This window comes from Mus caroli, unplaced genomic scaffold, assembly GCF_978045245.1.
Source record: "Mus caroli unplaced genomic scaffold, Mus_caroli_1 scaffold_6, whole genome shotgun sequence".
Classification (NCBI taxonomy): domain Eukaryota; kingdom Metazoa; phylum Chordata; class Mammalia; order Rodentia; family Muridae; genus Mus; species Mus caroli.
The window spans coordinates 57,261,545-57,279,285 of NW_028227261.1; the positions used below are offsets into that span (position 1 = coordinate 57,261,545).

Genomic DNA, 17,741 nt, shown 5'->3' on the forward strand with positions numbered 1-17,741 from the left:
ATGACAGGAAGGATGCACAGGAGAGCGGGGATGTTGCTCATGTGCACAGGTCTCTTTCTGTTTGCTTCTGCTTTAGGAGACACGGTCTCATTACATAACCCAGATGGGCTCTCAAATACAAACTAGCCTTGAACTGACTCTGCTCGTGCCTCAGCTTCCCAGGTTCCTTTTGGAACTTACTGTGAAAATGGAGATGATTAGATAACTTATACACAGAAACAACCTAGGCGAATGCTCTAAATGAGTATATTTCACAGTACATGAAATATATTTCAATAGCACTGGACCCATTTTTCACAGCTCACCAAGTTCTAGTCTCTAAAAGCATCGACTTTTATCATTGCTGCTTCATTGCCTTATGCACTAAGAGCTACCAGCCTCAAAGAAAGCACCAGAATGGGTAATACTCCTCCTTTGCAATTCAGTTTTGCTTGAGTTTGGTGAATGCTTTAAACAATTACTAGTTCATGCAATGCCAGCATAAACCAACAGTCAAAAACAAACAAACAAACAAACAAACGATCAAAGCCATAACACAAAGCAAACCCCGTCCAGCAGGCCCCATACCTGATAATCCAAAATACTGAATCCTAAGCCTTTGCAGTCTTTCACCAGCTCCACAGTCTTGACTTCAGGAGACCACAGGGCTAATTCTCCATCATCATCATCTTCAGTGTTGACATCTACATTGTGGTCAACCTGAAAGAACAAGGACAGTAAATGCTGGGGCCACTGTCCTTTCTGTTTTAAAAAGAACTCAGTCTCTTTTCAAACTGGGAAGTGTCTTTGGCATGCGTAGTTAGCTTTTGCTCTTTGTAGAGGGGCATGCACTGGGTGCTCACACTCAAGGTCAAAGCTTCATGAAACACCCAGACAGTCACAGCGCAGAGCTCTCACACACTTCTCAAATGGTTCAATGCAAGGGTTAACACTGACCTCTTATACTTCAATGAGCTCTGTCATCCCATTAGAAGCATAAAAGGAAAAATAGGTAATTTAAATAAAAATATAAACTTCATGCAAAATAGAGGCACGTAGATATTTTAAAAGCAATACTATAATCATAATTTTAGTCAGAGACAGAAAGAGAGAACAGTCAGGGCTCAAGGAAACCAGTCCAGAAGATTCCAAGGAAGTTTTACTAGAACAGAACAAGAAGAGGGAAGGGGAAGAGGAGATGGTGCTTGCTGGCTGGGGCAGCAGAGGTGTGGCAGTGTTAGTTAGCATCAGCCACCACCACCAACACTCCCTGAGCGAGCACTGGGGAATCCACCAAGTAGGAACAGGGAAAAACTTGGCCTTAGAGGAAGTCAGTTAGTTCAAATGCCCAGCACACAGGTTCTCTGCTAATTCCCATATCCTGACATTCCTCTCTTCCAGACTCCTGGTCCTTTTAGAGACTCATGGAAGTTAAACGAGACAGATCTACCCCAGAGGACATTTCTAGCACAGTTTTGTTTTCCTCCAAGCTAATGCTTCCAAAGTACTTTATCCTTCACAGCCTAAACAATTAAGTTTTTTGAAGCAGTCTTACTCAGTAGTTCAGGCTAGCTTGGAACTCACTAAGCAGCCCAGGCTGGCCTCAAATTTACAGCAATCCTGTCCCAGTCTCCTGAGTGTTGGGGTTACAGGCATGAGCCACATATATGGCTAAACAACAGCTTTCCGAAGCAGATTTCTTAGAATCTTTGACACTCTCAGTAAATAAAATGAAAACGTGTCATTCCTACAAACAGAACTGAGAGACTGGTATAGGGAAATCACTGAACAGCACCAATGGGAGGGCTCTATAATGGGGAAGAGTAAATGAGAACTGGTTCAGAGAAAATTATTGTTGCATAGCTATGGAACACCCACTACACGGTGGATGGGACCTAAACACAGGAACAATTTCTTGGTTCTTGACTGACCAAACCTGAGCTAAGGGAATAGTCCCCAGTGCTAATCTCCACATATTTCATCTTAATGTGAGGAATTATTTTTTATTATTTAAAAAACATTACTTTTGTACATGTGGATGCACACGCTGCGGCCTATGTGTGGACACACATGCTGGGGCCTATGAGTGGAGATTGGAGAACAACTCAGTTGAGTCCATTTCCTCCTTCAACTTTCCATGCATTCCAGAACTGAAACCTGCCAAGCCATCTCATCAACCTGGGAAAGAATACTTTGAAAAAGAAAATACTGCTATCTTCCAATAAAATGTCGCAAAGGCTAGTGTGATTGGGATAGCATGGGTATACACTCACTGACCAATGAGAATTAGAACTGTTGCAGTGTCACCTAACCAGAGAGCTTAACAACATAAAGACAGAGCCGGAGCGATGCGCCAACAATTAAAAGTACTTGCTGCTCTTCTAGATCCAAGATCTGTTCCCAGCGCCGCCACTGGGCAGCTCGCACCCACCTGTAACTCCAGCACAAGTGGATCTAACCACCCTCTTTTGACCTCAAAGGGCACACACTGAGCATACATTCACAAAGACACACATCTGTACACATAAAAAAACCCTGAAATTTAGAAAAAATACAAGATTTTATCAGGATAAATGAAAAGCAGAGAAGACGTGAAAGAGCCAACATTTTAAGAGCACACATATAACCACAAAGCACAAGCATACAGAGATTTCATGGCACCCTGTGTGCACAGTCTGCACTGGACTGGACTGTATCACTGATACATCAATTCTGCATAACTGCAGTCTTTACAGAAAAAGAAAGCCATCAGCCAACAGGCAGCAGTGTTGACATTTGGCTGCTGTTCACCACTCTGCAGGATGGTGGATGGGAGCACAGAGTCAACAAGCTGGGCTGATGATTGATACCTGACAGAATTAAACTGAAGGTCTATTTTTCAAGCTTCACCGGGAAGGCACCACACACATTACAGTTTACTAAGAACAGTAAGAGCTACACAGTATGGTATGAGACCCCTTCTTGAAATTTGTGTTGTTTTGTTTTGAGAAAGGCTGTACTCTGTAGAGATCCTGGAATTTAATATGTAGACCAGGTTGGCTTTGAACTCACAGAGCTCTGCCTGCCTCTGCCTCCCAAGGGTTGAGATTAAAGTCATATAACACCTTAATTTTTTTTCTTCTTTTTCATTAAAACAAGTATCAGAAGATGGATGGTGGTCATTCACACTTGTAATCCCAGCACTAGGGAGGCAGATGCAGGCAGTTCTCTATGAGGCCAGTCTGGTTTACAGATCAAGTTCCAGGACACCTAAAGCTACTCAGAGAAACCCTGTCTGGGAAAAAATAAACACCACCACCACCACCACTACCACCACACCCCACACCCCCATCCACCCACCACCACCACCCTGCACACACACACACACACACACACACACATCCCACCAGGGATTAGCCAGGCACAAAACACACATCTATGTTAGCCCAGGAGAGACAGAGGCAGGATTGTGAGTTCAATTCAAAGCCAGTCTTGGGCTAAAAACCAGGCCTAGGCTACCTGGGCTATATAGTGAAGGGGGAGGGAGGGAAAGCTGTCAATCAAGAATCATAAGTTCCTCTTTTATATGTAGTATAGAAAACAGCAACACAAGATTGCAGAAAGTTTTAAGAAATGGCCTATGCCCAAAAGGAGTTGACAACCTTCTTAGAAAGCATGATTTACCCATGCTCAAGGATCTATAGACAGCACCAGACTGTACAGAGGTTATGGACTTTCTGGTAATTTAGGCAATCAGAGTCAAAGCTGGTGGGTGGGAGGCTTCAGGAATGGCACCGCTGACGTTCATGTAGCTCTCCACCTGTGGGTATAACGCTAAGAGCTTGGCACATATAACTTTATTTCCTTCTCACAGGAGCTCCTGAGAACTCCAAGTTCTGTATGTAGTCCCTTTTATCTTAGTTACTTTTTAAATGTTTTGATAAGATACCAAGACCAAAGTAACTTATCAAAGAACGAGTTTATTTGGGACTTACAATTTCAGAAGTTGAATCCATGACCACCATGACCTAGAACAGCAGGCATGGCACTGGGACAGTAGCTGAGAGCTCATCAGCTCAGCCACAAGCATAAGGCATAAGTGGAGGGGTGGAGAGGGAGGGAGAGTGCTGGCAATGGCACGGGCTTTTGAAATGTCTAAGCCTGTCCCTAGTGACACACCTCCTCCATCAAGGCCACACCTCCTAATCTGTCCCAAACAGTTCTACCAACTGTGGACCAAAGATTCAAACACGTGAGCCTACTGGGGTCATTCTAATTGAAACCATCATAGCATCCTTCACACTAGAAACAGGAATCAAGGTCATCTGCCCAAGATGCACAAACACAAAGTATGTAAGAAGGGTTAAGGTGCACACAACTTCAAAGATGAACTCAGTTCAATTATAACTCAAAGGGTAGGTAGGTAGGTAGGTACAAAGAAAGGCCCTGCATTAAACTGTTCGTGTCTGGCAAGAAGGGGAAGTGGCATAAAGAGGATGCTCCAAAAGGCATGTGATGACGACATACATCCTAATACCTCCCCACAACTGCAGTGCACTTAGCTAAGACACCAGCAGCAGAGGAAGTACTGACCTGTGTTCTGACCTTCTGTGTTTATAGTAGCTTCTAACCTCACCCTGAAGCTTATCAGAATTCTTCATATTTTTAAGGGTCTCAGAAAGAGAAGACTAAGATAGTAAATACTCACCAACAATACACCTTTGTTTGGATGGAATAAGTTGAAATAGAAGGAAAAGCTACAAATCAAGACAATTTTAAAAAATAGTTGTTTCCTAAAGGGTTTTCTAAAATCAGACTGATACACAACACTGTCACTGACATTACCAGGGAGTTCTAGAGAGCCAAATGTAAATTCAGAATTTGAAACATTCGACATGTTGCTTAGCCAAATAAAAATGAGTAGGGTGTGGCCGCTTCCCCTCTTGATACTGGAACACCCTCTCAATAGGACACATCCATAACGGCCACACAGCCCTTTGTACCTCGGCCTCAAGAAGAGCAGGCTCCATGGTTCTTGGCTCATCAACTGAGGCCTCATCATCAAACAGCCGGCGGCAGCAGACCAAGGTAAATGGTGGGGGCACTTCTTTAAGGAAGGAGACTGCTTCTCGGCGAGACTTCCCATAAAGCTGCATGCCGTTGACCTAGGATGAAAGGGCTGTCAGCTGTGAATAGGTGCAAAATTAAGAAGCAACAAAAAGAAAACAGGATGATGTTTCACTGTTCTTGTAAACAAAGGCCCTAAAATTATTCACATCATTTTATTAATAATCTAAAACATCTAAATTAAGGGTGAGATTGACAAAAATTCAGGCTACATCTTGATTGAAATAGAGAGAAAAAAATATAAAATGTGTGCCAGGCAGCACCATTCCTGGGTAGGAGATCTAATGGTTCACATTTCTGAGGTTTCTCCTTGACATAATCCAATAATGCAATCTTTCAGCTTTCTGTCACTCCTTAAATGCACTAACTGTCCCTGCCAGCCTCCTAACACTCAACTCCCTCTGTGTTGTCACTGTAAGTCTATTTGCCTAGCAACATCTGAGCACATCTGATACAGAGCAGTTGGAGTTTACTGTCAGAGCATCCTTCCTCCATGAGCACACACAGCATCACCTTAGCACACACATCTCTATGAGTAACAGGTGTCGCCACCATCCCTTCCATCCCCATACACTGGGCTAGTGCAGCATCACAGAACTGTACGGTTCCCAAGTCCACGGCAGTGTGACCTACCTTTCAAAAAGAAAATCTTCCTTGTTAATTAATGATTAATCCCTATCAACAAATATATATATATACATATATATATATATGTGTGTGTGTGTGTGTGTGTGTGTATATATGCATGCATAAAACTTTGAACCAAAGATGATTTAGAAATCTCAATTGGGTGTCTTGTGATTTTTCACATATAGTTTTAGCTACAAGTCTTCTCAGGTCAGATAACAGGTAGGACTGACCATAACAGGAGCACCCTTTCTACAGATATACCACTGCACCAGAGAGAACACAGGAGAACACGGAGTTGCTGGAAGCACTCTGTCAGCTGTGGCAGTGCTTGGAGTCATCTGTCCCTAGCAACCACTTTCAAGTTGTGACACATCCAGTACTTAGCCATCAAAGCAGACATATCACCCTGTTCCTCATTATTCAGACACAGAGTAAAACAGTAATGACAAAAACACCTCATGGAGAATCTCAATCTCTCTCTCCTACTCTGCCTCTCTCAAGCCATTATGACGACGAATGAGTCTGAAGAACAGCAGACCCAGGAGCAACCAGTCTTCTTTGGAAGAATTCAAGTCAACCTCCACACAGAACACTGGTCACATCAAATCCACAATACTAGGCTATGAAATAAGCACAGAAAGCTCTCTAGTCAAGTGGACAGTAACCTCTATTAAATACACAAAGAGATACAATGGAAATAGAAACTCTAACCATATACAATTATTAGTTTGTGCTTCAACAAAATAGAAAGTCACTTATCAGGTTGTTATCTTAGAATACCTATAAATATTTATTTAGTTCATTATTTATTCATTTGAATTGTCTCCACTTATTATAGCAGTGCCTGGTAGTCCTCTTCACTACCTACTGCTAAAAAGATTGGTCACATTTCCCATTACCAACCCCTAGCTAAGGGGATTTATGGCTGCTGTAAATAGCTATTCTGGGCTGAGACTTGGCATGGTCCTCCAACCCCAAAGCATATTTGTGTTTCTGATTTTAAGCTCTAAGAAGTACATTAAACACATTGGGGGTGGAAGAATAAATGAGGAGGAAGGAGAGAAGGCAAGAACAGGAGATGGGGGGAGAGGGAGAGGGGACCAGAGAGACCAACCAAAAGTTTATGTGGACAACTTCAAAGTTTTTCTTTTAATGTGTACATTCACTTAACTTGGAATTTTTATTTTAGAACTTTTAATTAAGAATTCACAATATTCCTGGCAGTCCTTGAGCCTGAGACCTTCTTTTAAGTGATACTGAGTCTTAATTATACAGACTTGTTGATTAGAAGATGCACGTGAGTAGAGGCTTCCAGAACAGACTTTACACATAAGCTTGTTATTGTCAGTCACAGTGACAACAAAGCCAATCCCCTTTGTGACAGAAACTGTAGATTACACGAATGGCAGCTCTTTAGACTCTCACAAACATACAGTGGAGGAAGAGGAAGAAACTGATTTTCTTATATGTTAAACAGCATAGGCAGGGACACATGCCAGGCAAATGCAGAACCCAATCGAAGGAACTATCTACAGCTAGCAAAATCAAGCCCCAGCTAGAGCACAAGGCAAATCACAGTCAGCTACTATCAACCTGAGTCACACCCATATCCCACACCTGTGATTAAATGAAAACATATTCTTATGGTATTTCTGTGATTTTTAAAGAAACCAAAATTCCAAAACTGTCACATCCTTCTGTATCTCAACTTTCCTTACCAGAATCTACTTTAGGTGTCAAATTATTGAGGCCATGACTAACACTGAGAACAGAGCACTTGACTCCCATGCAGAAGTCTAAGCTTGCTCTCCAGCACATCTTAAAAAAAGAAAAAGAAGAGAGGTAGAAAACACCTAGAGGTCCATCCTCAGTAGATGCAACTGTGATATGCAAATATATGGTGGGGAGAAGGGAGAGAAAGAGAAGGATGGTTTGATTACTATAAAGGGAAGGTGAGAAGAGCTGTCTGATGTGAGCAGCCTGCCCTGCCAACTGAGGCCATGGGGAAATCCTGGCCCATGTTGCAGCTTTGGGCCATATCTAGGTCTGTGGTCATGCAGCAGCTGGGGCCTGTGTTGATGGTCATAGCTCATATCACTACTACAGACCATGTAGACATCCGTGATGTGGGCTGCCGCATGGGACCATGTCATAGGCTGTGCAGAGCTGGCCCTGCCCATCACTGGCTATGGCACTGAGGAGAGCTAGCCCCAACCCTCACTATCTATAACACTCAGAAAAGCAGGCCCTTTACCATGCCCGAGTAGCACAGTAGAGTTGGCCCTGAGGTTGTGAGCACAGGAGAGCCTGACCTGCTCCTTGCCTGCTGCAGCATTGGGTGAGCTAGCCAAGGCAGTCCTGGGAAGCTCGCCCTGATTGTGTAGGTGTGAGAAAGCTGGTGGGCTGACCAACTCAATTAGCACCTAGGCCCTGACCCAGATCTATCCTATCTATGAACTGCTGGAGCTCGTGAAAGTATTGATCATACAAATCCAAAGCTACAGTAGCTCCTTGACATAGGAGAACATCAGCATATCCAAGAGGAGTCTTGGTGAGAATCCAATATTGTTAGTGTAGCAGAAGTTAGAGGCCTCAAACCAGACCAATGAATGACACACTGCAATGAACATTTGTAAGTAAAGATGTGTAGACAAAGGGGTATATTGTGGGACACACTATAGCTTCCACAAGGAGATCTTTTATTTTTTTTATTTGGTTTGTTAGTTGATTGGTTGGTTGGTTGGTTGGTTGCTTGCTTGGTCAACTGGTTGGCTGATTAGTTGGTTGGCTAGTAGGTAGTGCTTTTGTTGTTGTTGTTCCTTTGCTGTTGCTGTTTTTAATTTTTAATTTTCTTTTGGGAGAGAGAGGTTGCAAGGGCAATACAATGGGATGGAGAAATAAGTGGGACTGGGATACATGATGTGAAATTCACAAATAATAAAAAGTTAAAAAAAAAAGAGTGAATGAGAAGAAAGTAAAAAATGTTTATGAAATTGTGTTAACTTTGTGTTAATGTTAAAAAGTCATTACCCCCCCTTCCCCCTAAATGTTTACACTCCTATTACAACACTTAGTTTTTCAGGTAGAGGCCCAGAATATTCTAACCTTAGATAAAGAATAGAGAAGTATGTTGACAAGGGTGGGGTGGATGGGGATGCTGTGTTCAGTCTACTTTAACTCGTCCAACACTGCTCTAACATCCAGCACACAGCAACTACTTTACACTCCGGGTCCCTGGATTTCACATGTAAAAAGTATCCATTGGTAAACGTAGTCACATATAACTTACCATCTATAACTATAAAATGAGCTATCAATTAAACTGATTTTATTCTTTCTGCATCTTTCAAATATACCTTGTTTCTCAATTGCAAATAAAAACATATCACATCAATGGTCTCTACTCCACGGATTAGTCTCAAAACTATGACCATGCCTTGCCAATCAGGAAAGACATAATCTTAGGCACAGAAAGAGAACGTTAGTTATCCAGTAAAATTCATGGCATAAATTTCCCATATGCAGTTCAAGGTCACTCTTGGCAATGATGTAAAAATAACTACCTTTCCCCCATAAAGAATGATGAGTATTTGAGGAGATGGGTAGGTTTAACCTGGCTTAACTGATACAGAACACACACTCTTATCAAAACATCAGGCTATCCCGTTGATAGGTACAGCCTACTCAACATATGGTGCTGGCAAAACTGCATTTCTACAAAAGAATGAAAATTGACTCTTTTCACCTTGTACAAAAGTCAATTTAAAATGATTAAAGATCTTAATTTCAAATATGAAACACAGAAACATCTAAAAAAAAATTGGGGCTAGCCTTCAGGATACTGGGTTAGAGAAGAGCTTTGTGAATAGAACACAAATAGCAGAGACACTAAACCCAAGTGTCAACAAAAGGATGCATCAAAATAAAAGGTTTGTGAGAAGCAAAGGAAATAAGGAGGAGTGCAGAGAGCCTAAAGAACACCTTTACCAACTACACTTCAGCCAAGGACTGATACCAGATTTAAAAAGAACTGTAGACATCTAATGCCAAGGAGACTGTTAAGCAATAGAAATGAACTGAAAAGATACTTCTTAAAAAAGGAAACACCAATGACCACTGTTCCTAAAGACATGTAATATCCCTAAGTCACCAGGGAAATGCCAATTAGAACTACAGAATGGCTCTCATCGACAGACCTGAGAGCAGCTCCTGAGAGGGGCTGCAGATAACTCTCTGTGGTGGAAATCAGTGTGGAGGTTTCTTAAAATTACAAACAGACCTACACTTGGATCCCACGATTTCACACCTTGGCACATACCCAGAGAATTTCATACCTGGACAAAGAGATGTTAGTTAGTACTCCCGTGTCCATTGCTACCTTATCCACAACAGCAGAAAAGCAGAACATAGTTCCCCAATGGTGGATGGGTAAGAAAAGCAGGTACATATGTAAGATGGAATACTATTCAGCTCTCAAAAAAAAAAAAAATGTAACTACAAAATTTTCAGGAAAATGGGTGGGCTTAGAACGTATAATATTAAGTGATATCACATAATCTCAAAAAGAAAGAAAAAGCATATTCTCCCTCATATCCAGAATGTAGGTGATAATACATATATATGTAAACTAATATATATGTAAGCACACTGTAACATATAGAAAAGAGAACAAAAAATATTAGGGAATAGGAAAGGAATAAATGTAGATCATTATAACACAAGTTATAAAAGAGAATATAAAGCTAATTGCTTTTCTAGTTCTAATTGTCATGGGTTTTTAGTTTTTCATAATAGGTAAATGCATAAAAATGTATTCAACGGTGAAATTGTAAAATTCAATGGGAAGCTACACACCTTCCGTTCCAAATGGCTATTCAACTATCTAGGAATTTGCTGAGATGTATAGACTTGGGTCTGGTTAATTTCTGTGTATGACTTTTACTTTGAGATTTTTAATAAATAATAAAGTTTATAAATAAAAAATAATAAATTAATAAAATAAGGGCTGGTATTAACAAAAAATAAGTTCCCTGGGAGTGAACTTATACCTAGCATACATAAGGTCCTGGATTCAATCACCAATACAAATAAATAAATAAATAAACAAGCAAGCAAGCAAGCAATTTACTACATCTTACAATAGGATTCTAAAACCTTGTCCTCCCACACTTAAGACAGAACTTTATATCTGTTCATATCAGTCAAAAATTCAGCTCACCATTTCTCAACACGCTGCTTTGGGTTGGTGACAACTACTAATTAACCGCAGGTGCATCCAACCTATGTGTCATCCTTATCATTTCACTTTGATCAAACAAATTTTAGAAATGGCTAAAATCAGGAACCAGAGCTACGAAGTAGATTTATTAATTGCCTTGTAGTTGAATGTGAAATTCTCCCCATAAGCTTCTGTGTTTGAATACTTGGCTTCCAGACGGCAGGGCCGTTTGGAGAGGTTCTAGAAACTTTAAGAGGTAGAGGAGCCTCACTAGAAAAGTAGTTCACAAAATACCCATGGAAGGAGTTACAGAGACAAAGTTTGGAGCTAAGACAAAAGGATGGACTACCCAGAGACTGCCCCACCCAGGGATCCATCCCATAATCAACCACCAAACCCAGACACTATTGCATATGCCAGCAAGATTTTGCTGAAAGGACCCTGATATAGCTGTCTCTTGTGAGGCTATGCCAGTGCCTGGCAAACACAGAAGTGGATGCTCACAGTCAGCTATTGAATGGATCACAGGGCCCCCAATGGAGGAGCTAGAGAAAGTACCCAAGGAGCTAAAGGGGTCTGCAACCCTATAGGTGGAACAACAATATGAACCAACCAGTACCCCGGAGCTCTTGACTCTAGCTGCATATGTATCAGAAGATGGCCTAGTCGGCCATCATTGGGAAGAGAGGCCCCTTGGCCTTGCAAACTTTATATGCCCCAGTACAGGGGAATGCCAGGGCCAAGAAGCAGGAGTGGGTGGGTAGGGGAGCAGGGCGGAGGGAGGGTATAGGGAACTTTCGGGATAGCATTTGAAATGTATATAAAGAAAATATCTAATAAAAAAAAAAGAAAAGATAGAAAAGAAAAGAAAAGAAAAGAAAAGAAAAGAAAAGAAAAGAAAAGAAAGGAAACGAGAAGAAAAGTAGTTCACTGGTTATGGACCTTAAGGGTTTATAGGCTGGCCCCATCTCTCATTCAATCTATGATTCCTTAACTGCAGGTGCAAAATGACCAGCTGTCTCACGCTCCTGGCACCATAGCTATCCCACCATGATGGATTAGACCTCCTCAAACTGTAAGCCATAATAAAAGAGTGATGGAATGAACGAACAACGGAGAGTCAGGAAACATGAGCATAGATATTGTGCTGCTAGCTAAGCAGGAAGCTGAGAAAGTCAGCATCCTTTAAATCTCTCAGAAGGCCACTTCAAGGCAGAGTTGCTTAGAAACCAGGTTATTACACTGTGGATCACAACCCTGTATCTACAACTGAACTTAGGGCCATGAAAATACCAATAGTAAGATTTCAGAAAATACAATAAACACAAATAATTTAAAATCGAGGCTGTAATAAAGTCAAGCTTTCTTCTGGCTCCTAGTCCATGCTGCAGAACCTCACCTTACTGTGGCCTTGGTTGTGAGCATACACCATGCACTGGACTATGCATGTCACCATGCCACACAACACCAACAAACACTGCCTAAAACAGTGGCTCAAAATGGGAACCAAGCTGTTAATAATCACCGTGCTTTTACTTATAGAAATGTCAAGTTTTAGCTGTCAATATAGCTAGGTGGGTAGAATACTATCCTACCATAGTAGAGGTCCCAAGTTTGATCCCCAGCACCACCTAAATTGGGGACTGGAGGCATGCAGACATGAAATACAATGGTTAAATTATTTCTTGCCATCATTCCTCAGCCTATAAATGTCAAATTAGTATATAGTGACATTAGATTACATTCAAATGTTTGATTTTTTAAAATTGCTGTTTGAGTTGTTGACTTGAGCATCATTAAAAATTGTTAAATGAATTTTGGCTTGGGATTAGGATAGAATTTTGAACAATTTCTGAAATAGTCCTAAACATCTGCTACTTTGTACTATGTATTTAGGCAAAACAACATACTTAGTATTGACAATTTTAAAATCCAAACATTGATCAGATCTGGAAAATACTGAAGATGCTCTGCTCCTGCCATATCAAAGTCAGCCAGGATTCAGTTCTTCCTATGAAAGTAGCCAAGCACATCCATCTCAGGATGTAAACCAGCTTTCATCTTTAATACGTGGCAAAATAGATGCATACCAAAGAATTATTATAATATAAATTAATGATTTATTGTCAGCAAATATTTTTTATACCTGTATCTACAGGATTGTGTAAAAATTGCCCAGGTAATAAAGACTTCGGCCCCAAAACTGCTCTGTACTGACACGAGACTTGTAGCCTGAGAAAGCTATTGGAAATCGCCCTACAGGGGAATCCCAAGAGGACAATCTTACAACTACACACAAGCTGGATGTTGTTCCACTCTTACCCTTACAGAAACAATCCACAGAGGCTGAAAATAAATATGATTATATGCTGCCAACAAGAACCAGGGAACATGGGGCTGGTAAGTCGGCAAGGCATTTAAGAGAATCTGTTGTTCTTGTAGAGAACATCGCAATTTGATTCCCAGCACCTAAAGTCCTCTTCTGACCATCAAAGGCCCTAGGTACATATATAGTGCACATATATACATGCAGGCAAAACACTCATATACATAGGCCAAATGTTTTTGTCAATCATTTAGACAAAGATCCAAAAGGATGCTCAAAGGACTTACAAGCTAGAAAAAAGTAAATAAATAAATAAATAAACCCAACAAAAAACTAAAAATGTGCTACCTACTTCTGTATTACCCAGTAAGCTGTTGGTATAAATGCCTGGCATTAGTGACACTGTCAATCAGTGAACACAACTTCCTAGAACCTAACATTTTTGCCATGTATTTTTCTTCCCTTGTATGTTTTACCTCAAGAAGTTCATCCTCTGGCTGAAGGAGGTTCAGGGTATCCACAGGACCCCCAGGAGCGACTGAGGAGATATAGTGGTGCCCGTCGAAGGAGTCGACTTCCATACCAAGCCTGAGCGTGTGGATAGGCAGCAGCTGCAGAGAGCACAGAGCAATGATAGCAAACACAACAGAGACAGGCCAGCTGTTAGTAAACCCCCCATCACCTGTCATTTAGCCACTGAAACCGTATTTATCTGACCCCAAAACTAAAATCCTAAGATTCCCAACACAGGACAGAAGTGCTAAGTAAAGTTATGAAACCACCTTCCTTCCTATTGCAGGACAAACAAGAGTCTGCGCTCTCTCCCCAGTATACACACTATGTTCCCAATGCTGTCGTGCCCCGCCTCAGAACACCCTGCTTCCCCTTTGTTAGCTAACTAACCTCCACTTACACCTTAGCACCACATCCCGAGTTAATGAGCATCCAAGGGAGGTCAGGACCACCGTGAACACACCTCAGTCTCAGATCAACTCACTGACTTCATAATATTCTTCGTTCTCTCTTTCACCTGCTTTTGTTTTAAGACAGGATGCCATGTAACATAGGATGCCTTCAGCTCACAGTCCACGTGGCCTTTCCTATCAAACGCTACAGGCAGGCACCAGCACATGCACATACAATTCCATTGTCTTGATGCCCCAGAACAGTAGGCACTGAAGATGACTCACTGGATGGGATGTGCACTGTGCACACACGCCCTAACACACGTCCCTGCCTAGTGAGTCAGATTTCATAAGAACATGTCTTCTTTGGGAGAAACAATCATTTCTACTCTGGGATTACTTCTGCTTGTTTGGAAGAACTCTTGTGGGCTAAGACATGAGTCAATGTTGAAAGACTCAGTATCAAAAAGATGAGTATCTTAGCTGCATTCATCTTTGTTGGCTATAAGACTTCGGGACACTCACCAAGCTTAACTTTAAAGGTGAAAGTAATGAATCTTGCTGTAGCTGTCTACGCTCAAATGAGGCAAATGCCATGTTATTTTACTTTCTCGCTACTGACAGTCTGCTTATCTACACATTAGGGCCACTTCTAATTATTCTAGACAAGGTGACAATCCTCTCCAGGTGGCAGTGCATCTCCAGTGCAGCTTTCCCCATCGTTTTCCAGTTCTCTGTGATTCCTCATCCCTCACAAGTTTGCTCTAAGTCACAGTGTTGCACAGGACTTGGTTGCCATCCCATGAAAGTCATGTAGACGAATGTCAAGTAGCATGCAGTCCACCTGACTAACAGTTTATAACAAACACAAAGAACTTGGGGCCCAAGGCTAGGTTTCTGAAACAGTTATTCTTAACCACCAAGTATTCTGGGCTATTCTAGCCCCTACATGTACAATTGGGTTGCTTACGTTAGTCTCCCTATGTGACTTATTTCCCACTGTTGCCACACCAAGCTCTCATGTAGTAACTATCAAATCACGGCTATCAAAGTAGGAGCTGGGTCATTTACTCGGTGGCTCATTCAACTGAGGTGAACCAAGACTCTCAGGTAAATGTTTCTGTAATAAGTTTCCCAACCAATTCATGGGCCCTTCCTTGGTGAGCCACACACCACAAAGAGTGCATTGTTATGTCTACCCAGAGACCATCTCCCTTGGGGAGCTGGAGCTATCTTGCACAGAAGTATAAAAGCAAATTGTTCAATTTACAGAAATTCTGAAAGATGGCTGTAAAATATAGCTAATTTGGAATTAAGTTGTATAAAGTTGCAATTAAATCAAATTACAAAGAGATGTAGGAAGTACTCAAAAGTCATCAAATCCTAGTTACTTATTATATTTTATTCTTTTACTCCCCTGATTGTAAGACATAAATATTCCCACACCTCAGAGAATATCCATCAGATGGACAGCTGAGGCAAAGTGGCAGATGAAATGATTGGTTTGTTTAGTTGCCAAACTCAGCTGGTTCAGGTCCTGGCCTTGCAGAGGAGCCTGTGATAATAAAGTGGTATGTGTGAGCTGCTTTCCAATTCAGTAGAGCAGCGATGTCACTTTGGCAGCCTAGAGCCGGCCAGGACAGATACTGGTAAACGCTGCAAATTGGGGTGGTTTCATTCTCTTCCTGAAAGCTAGCCCTCCACCATGACATCACTGACCTACCACAGATCCAGGTTATACTTCTAGGCCGTACATTGCAGATAAGGCATTGAACAACAAGAAATGCAAGGCGGATGGCCTTCAGAACCAACATCCACTATAGCAGGAAAAAGGAATGCCTGAGTAAACGATCAGCGACAACATGCATGGAATGAGCCTACAGAGTAAGTCATGCAGAGAGAGCAATGCAGCCAAGCGGGGCTGCTAGTGACAAGCAAGTGTGTGCGACTTCTAGCAAGCACCGCAAGGAGATGCTCTGGGTCTTAACACAGGGAGACAACTGGCAGAGGTCACTTTGTAAAACTGACCAAGTAAGTGCAGAGAGAAAGAGGCCTGTGAAGAGATACTTCAACAATAAAATGATCAGCCCTATGAAGAGTCTGCTGGGGGCGTTGTAGAAGGAAAACTGTTAAAGCTTGTATGGGAGCAAGTGAGTAGATGGTGCAGTGATTATTTCTACATGAAAATAACTACCCAAGTTACATTAAAAAACATTGCTGTCCATCCTGAGAAACTTTTACCACATATCCCATCAAAGGTTAAGCATAAAAAGATAAAACAAGGGAAGTGTCTCTAATCTCCCTTCTAGTCCTGCCCATCCCCCTTGTCAGTGGGACACTAAAGCTAAGAATAGGCTAGGTACAGAGACTCACTCATGGCATCCATGGCTCTCCACAGACAGGGCTGAGCCCTTGAAGGCTATTTTTTCATATATCTGTAAATGCCATGTGCTGTCTAGAAAACTTAATCTGCAAACAAACTACATGCTTCATCTTCAATCACGGTGAACCAGAAATGATGTTTACAAAATGTGTCAATCCGGGGGAAGCCTACCTAATATTAGCTCTGAATCTAAAGTGGAGTGCAGCTGGGTTTGTGGGATGTCATGTTCATTGCTGTAGGCGTCTCTGCGGGAGCAGCACTGTTTAATTACCTGTCCCATCTGCATTTAGCAGCCAAAAAAATCAGCCACTTCATCTGTCTTCTAGTTGTCCACCCCTTTGGTACACTGAGTTCTCAGGCAGAGCAGAAAGCACTAAAATGACAGGCGTGGGTGGGTGCAGCAGATGACTGATGGCGTCACACACATTCCTTATCATGGCTTTGATGCTTCCTCAATTTGGCTTTCCTGGGTTTTACAGAAACTGACAAAGCTAGTGAGTAGTAGCAATGTTCTGCCCAGGATCAAGTTCTCTTGATCCTGCCCTGACAGGCAAAGGGCACAAATATAGAAATGGATGGATCTGAGGAAGGTGTGACCAGTGGGTGTACTGTCATTGTAAAAAGGACACAGAGGAGACTGAGAAAACTGGAGCCTTCAATCCAACAAAAAGACCTGTCATGAAGCAAACCACAGCGCATGTACTCAACTAAGAGCGCTACTTTTAGGATCTGAAAACAAGACAAGCAAATGCTCAAGTGGAAATATATAAGCTATCACTCCAGGGCAGAAAAACTTCTGGAAAGGATTGCTCTAAGGAGGTGTCAATAGGGTGGGGGAAGATATCTCCCAAAAAAGAACTCAAAATAAAATAGAACAGAACAGAAGGAACCCCAGGGTCGGTGCTCATCAGATGCATGCACACAGTAAGTAAAAGTATTAAAGACCTATTCATGTTCAAAGTACAAAGTTACTAAATTTAGTGTGAACAAAAATCAAACATTCCAAGATGAAGGCTACATGTCTTAAAGAAAGAGGATGGCTTATCCATCAGAAGGCAGGCAATCAACCAATCCAACAAATCAGTGCTTATTGCTCATAAGCACTGGGTTTGCTCATCTCTTCTAAAATTTTAGTTTTGAATATTGAGAAATATGTTAATATTATGTTAATATATATTGATATATAATATTGTT

The 17,741-nt window shown here is 41.6% G+C and overlaps 1 protein-coding gene across 5 annotated transcripts in view; it reads right to left on the reverse strand.

The window, feature by feature from the left end:
• The window catches only part of Patj (PATJ crumbs cell polarity complex component), a 323,645-nt gene that overhangs the window by 247,558 nt on the left and 58,346 nt on the right, over positions 1–17,741 (reverse strand). For all 5 annotated transcript variants that reach the window (XM_029475856.2, XM_021159452.3, XM_029475855.1 and 2 more), the window contains exons 15-17: positions 13,736–13,870; positions 4,962–5,123; positions 568–699 (exon numbers count right to left, since the gene is read on the reverse strand). In XM_029475856.2, coding sequence (XP_029331716.1) covers positions 568–699; positions 4,962–5,123; positions 13,736–13,870 — 429 coding nt within the window. The remainder of the gene's footprint in view (positions 1–567; positions 700–4,961; positions 5,124–13,735; positions 13,871–17,741) is intronic.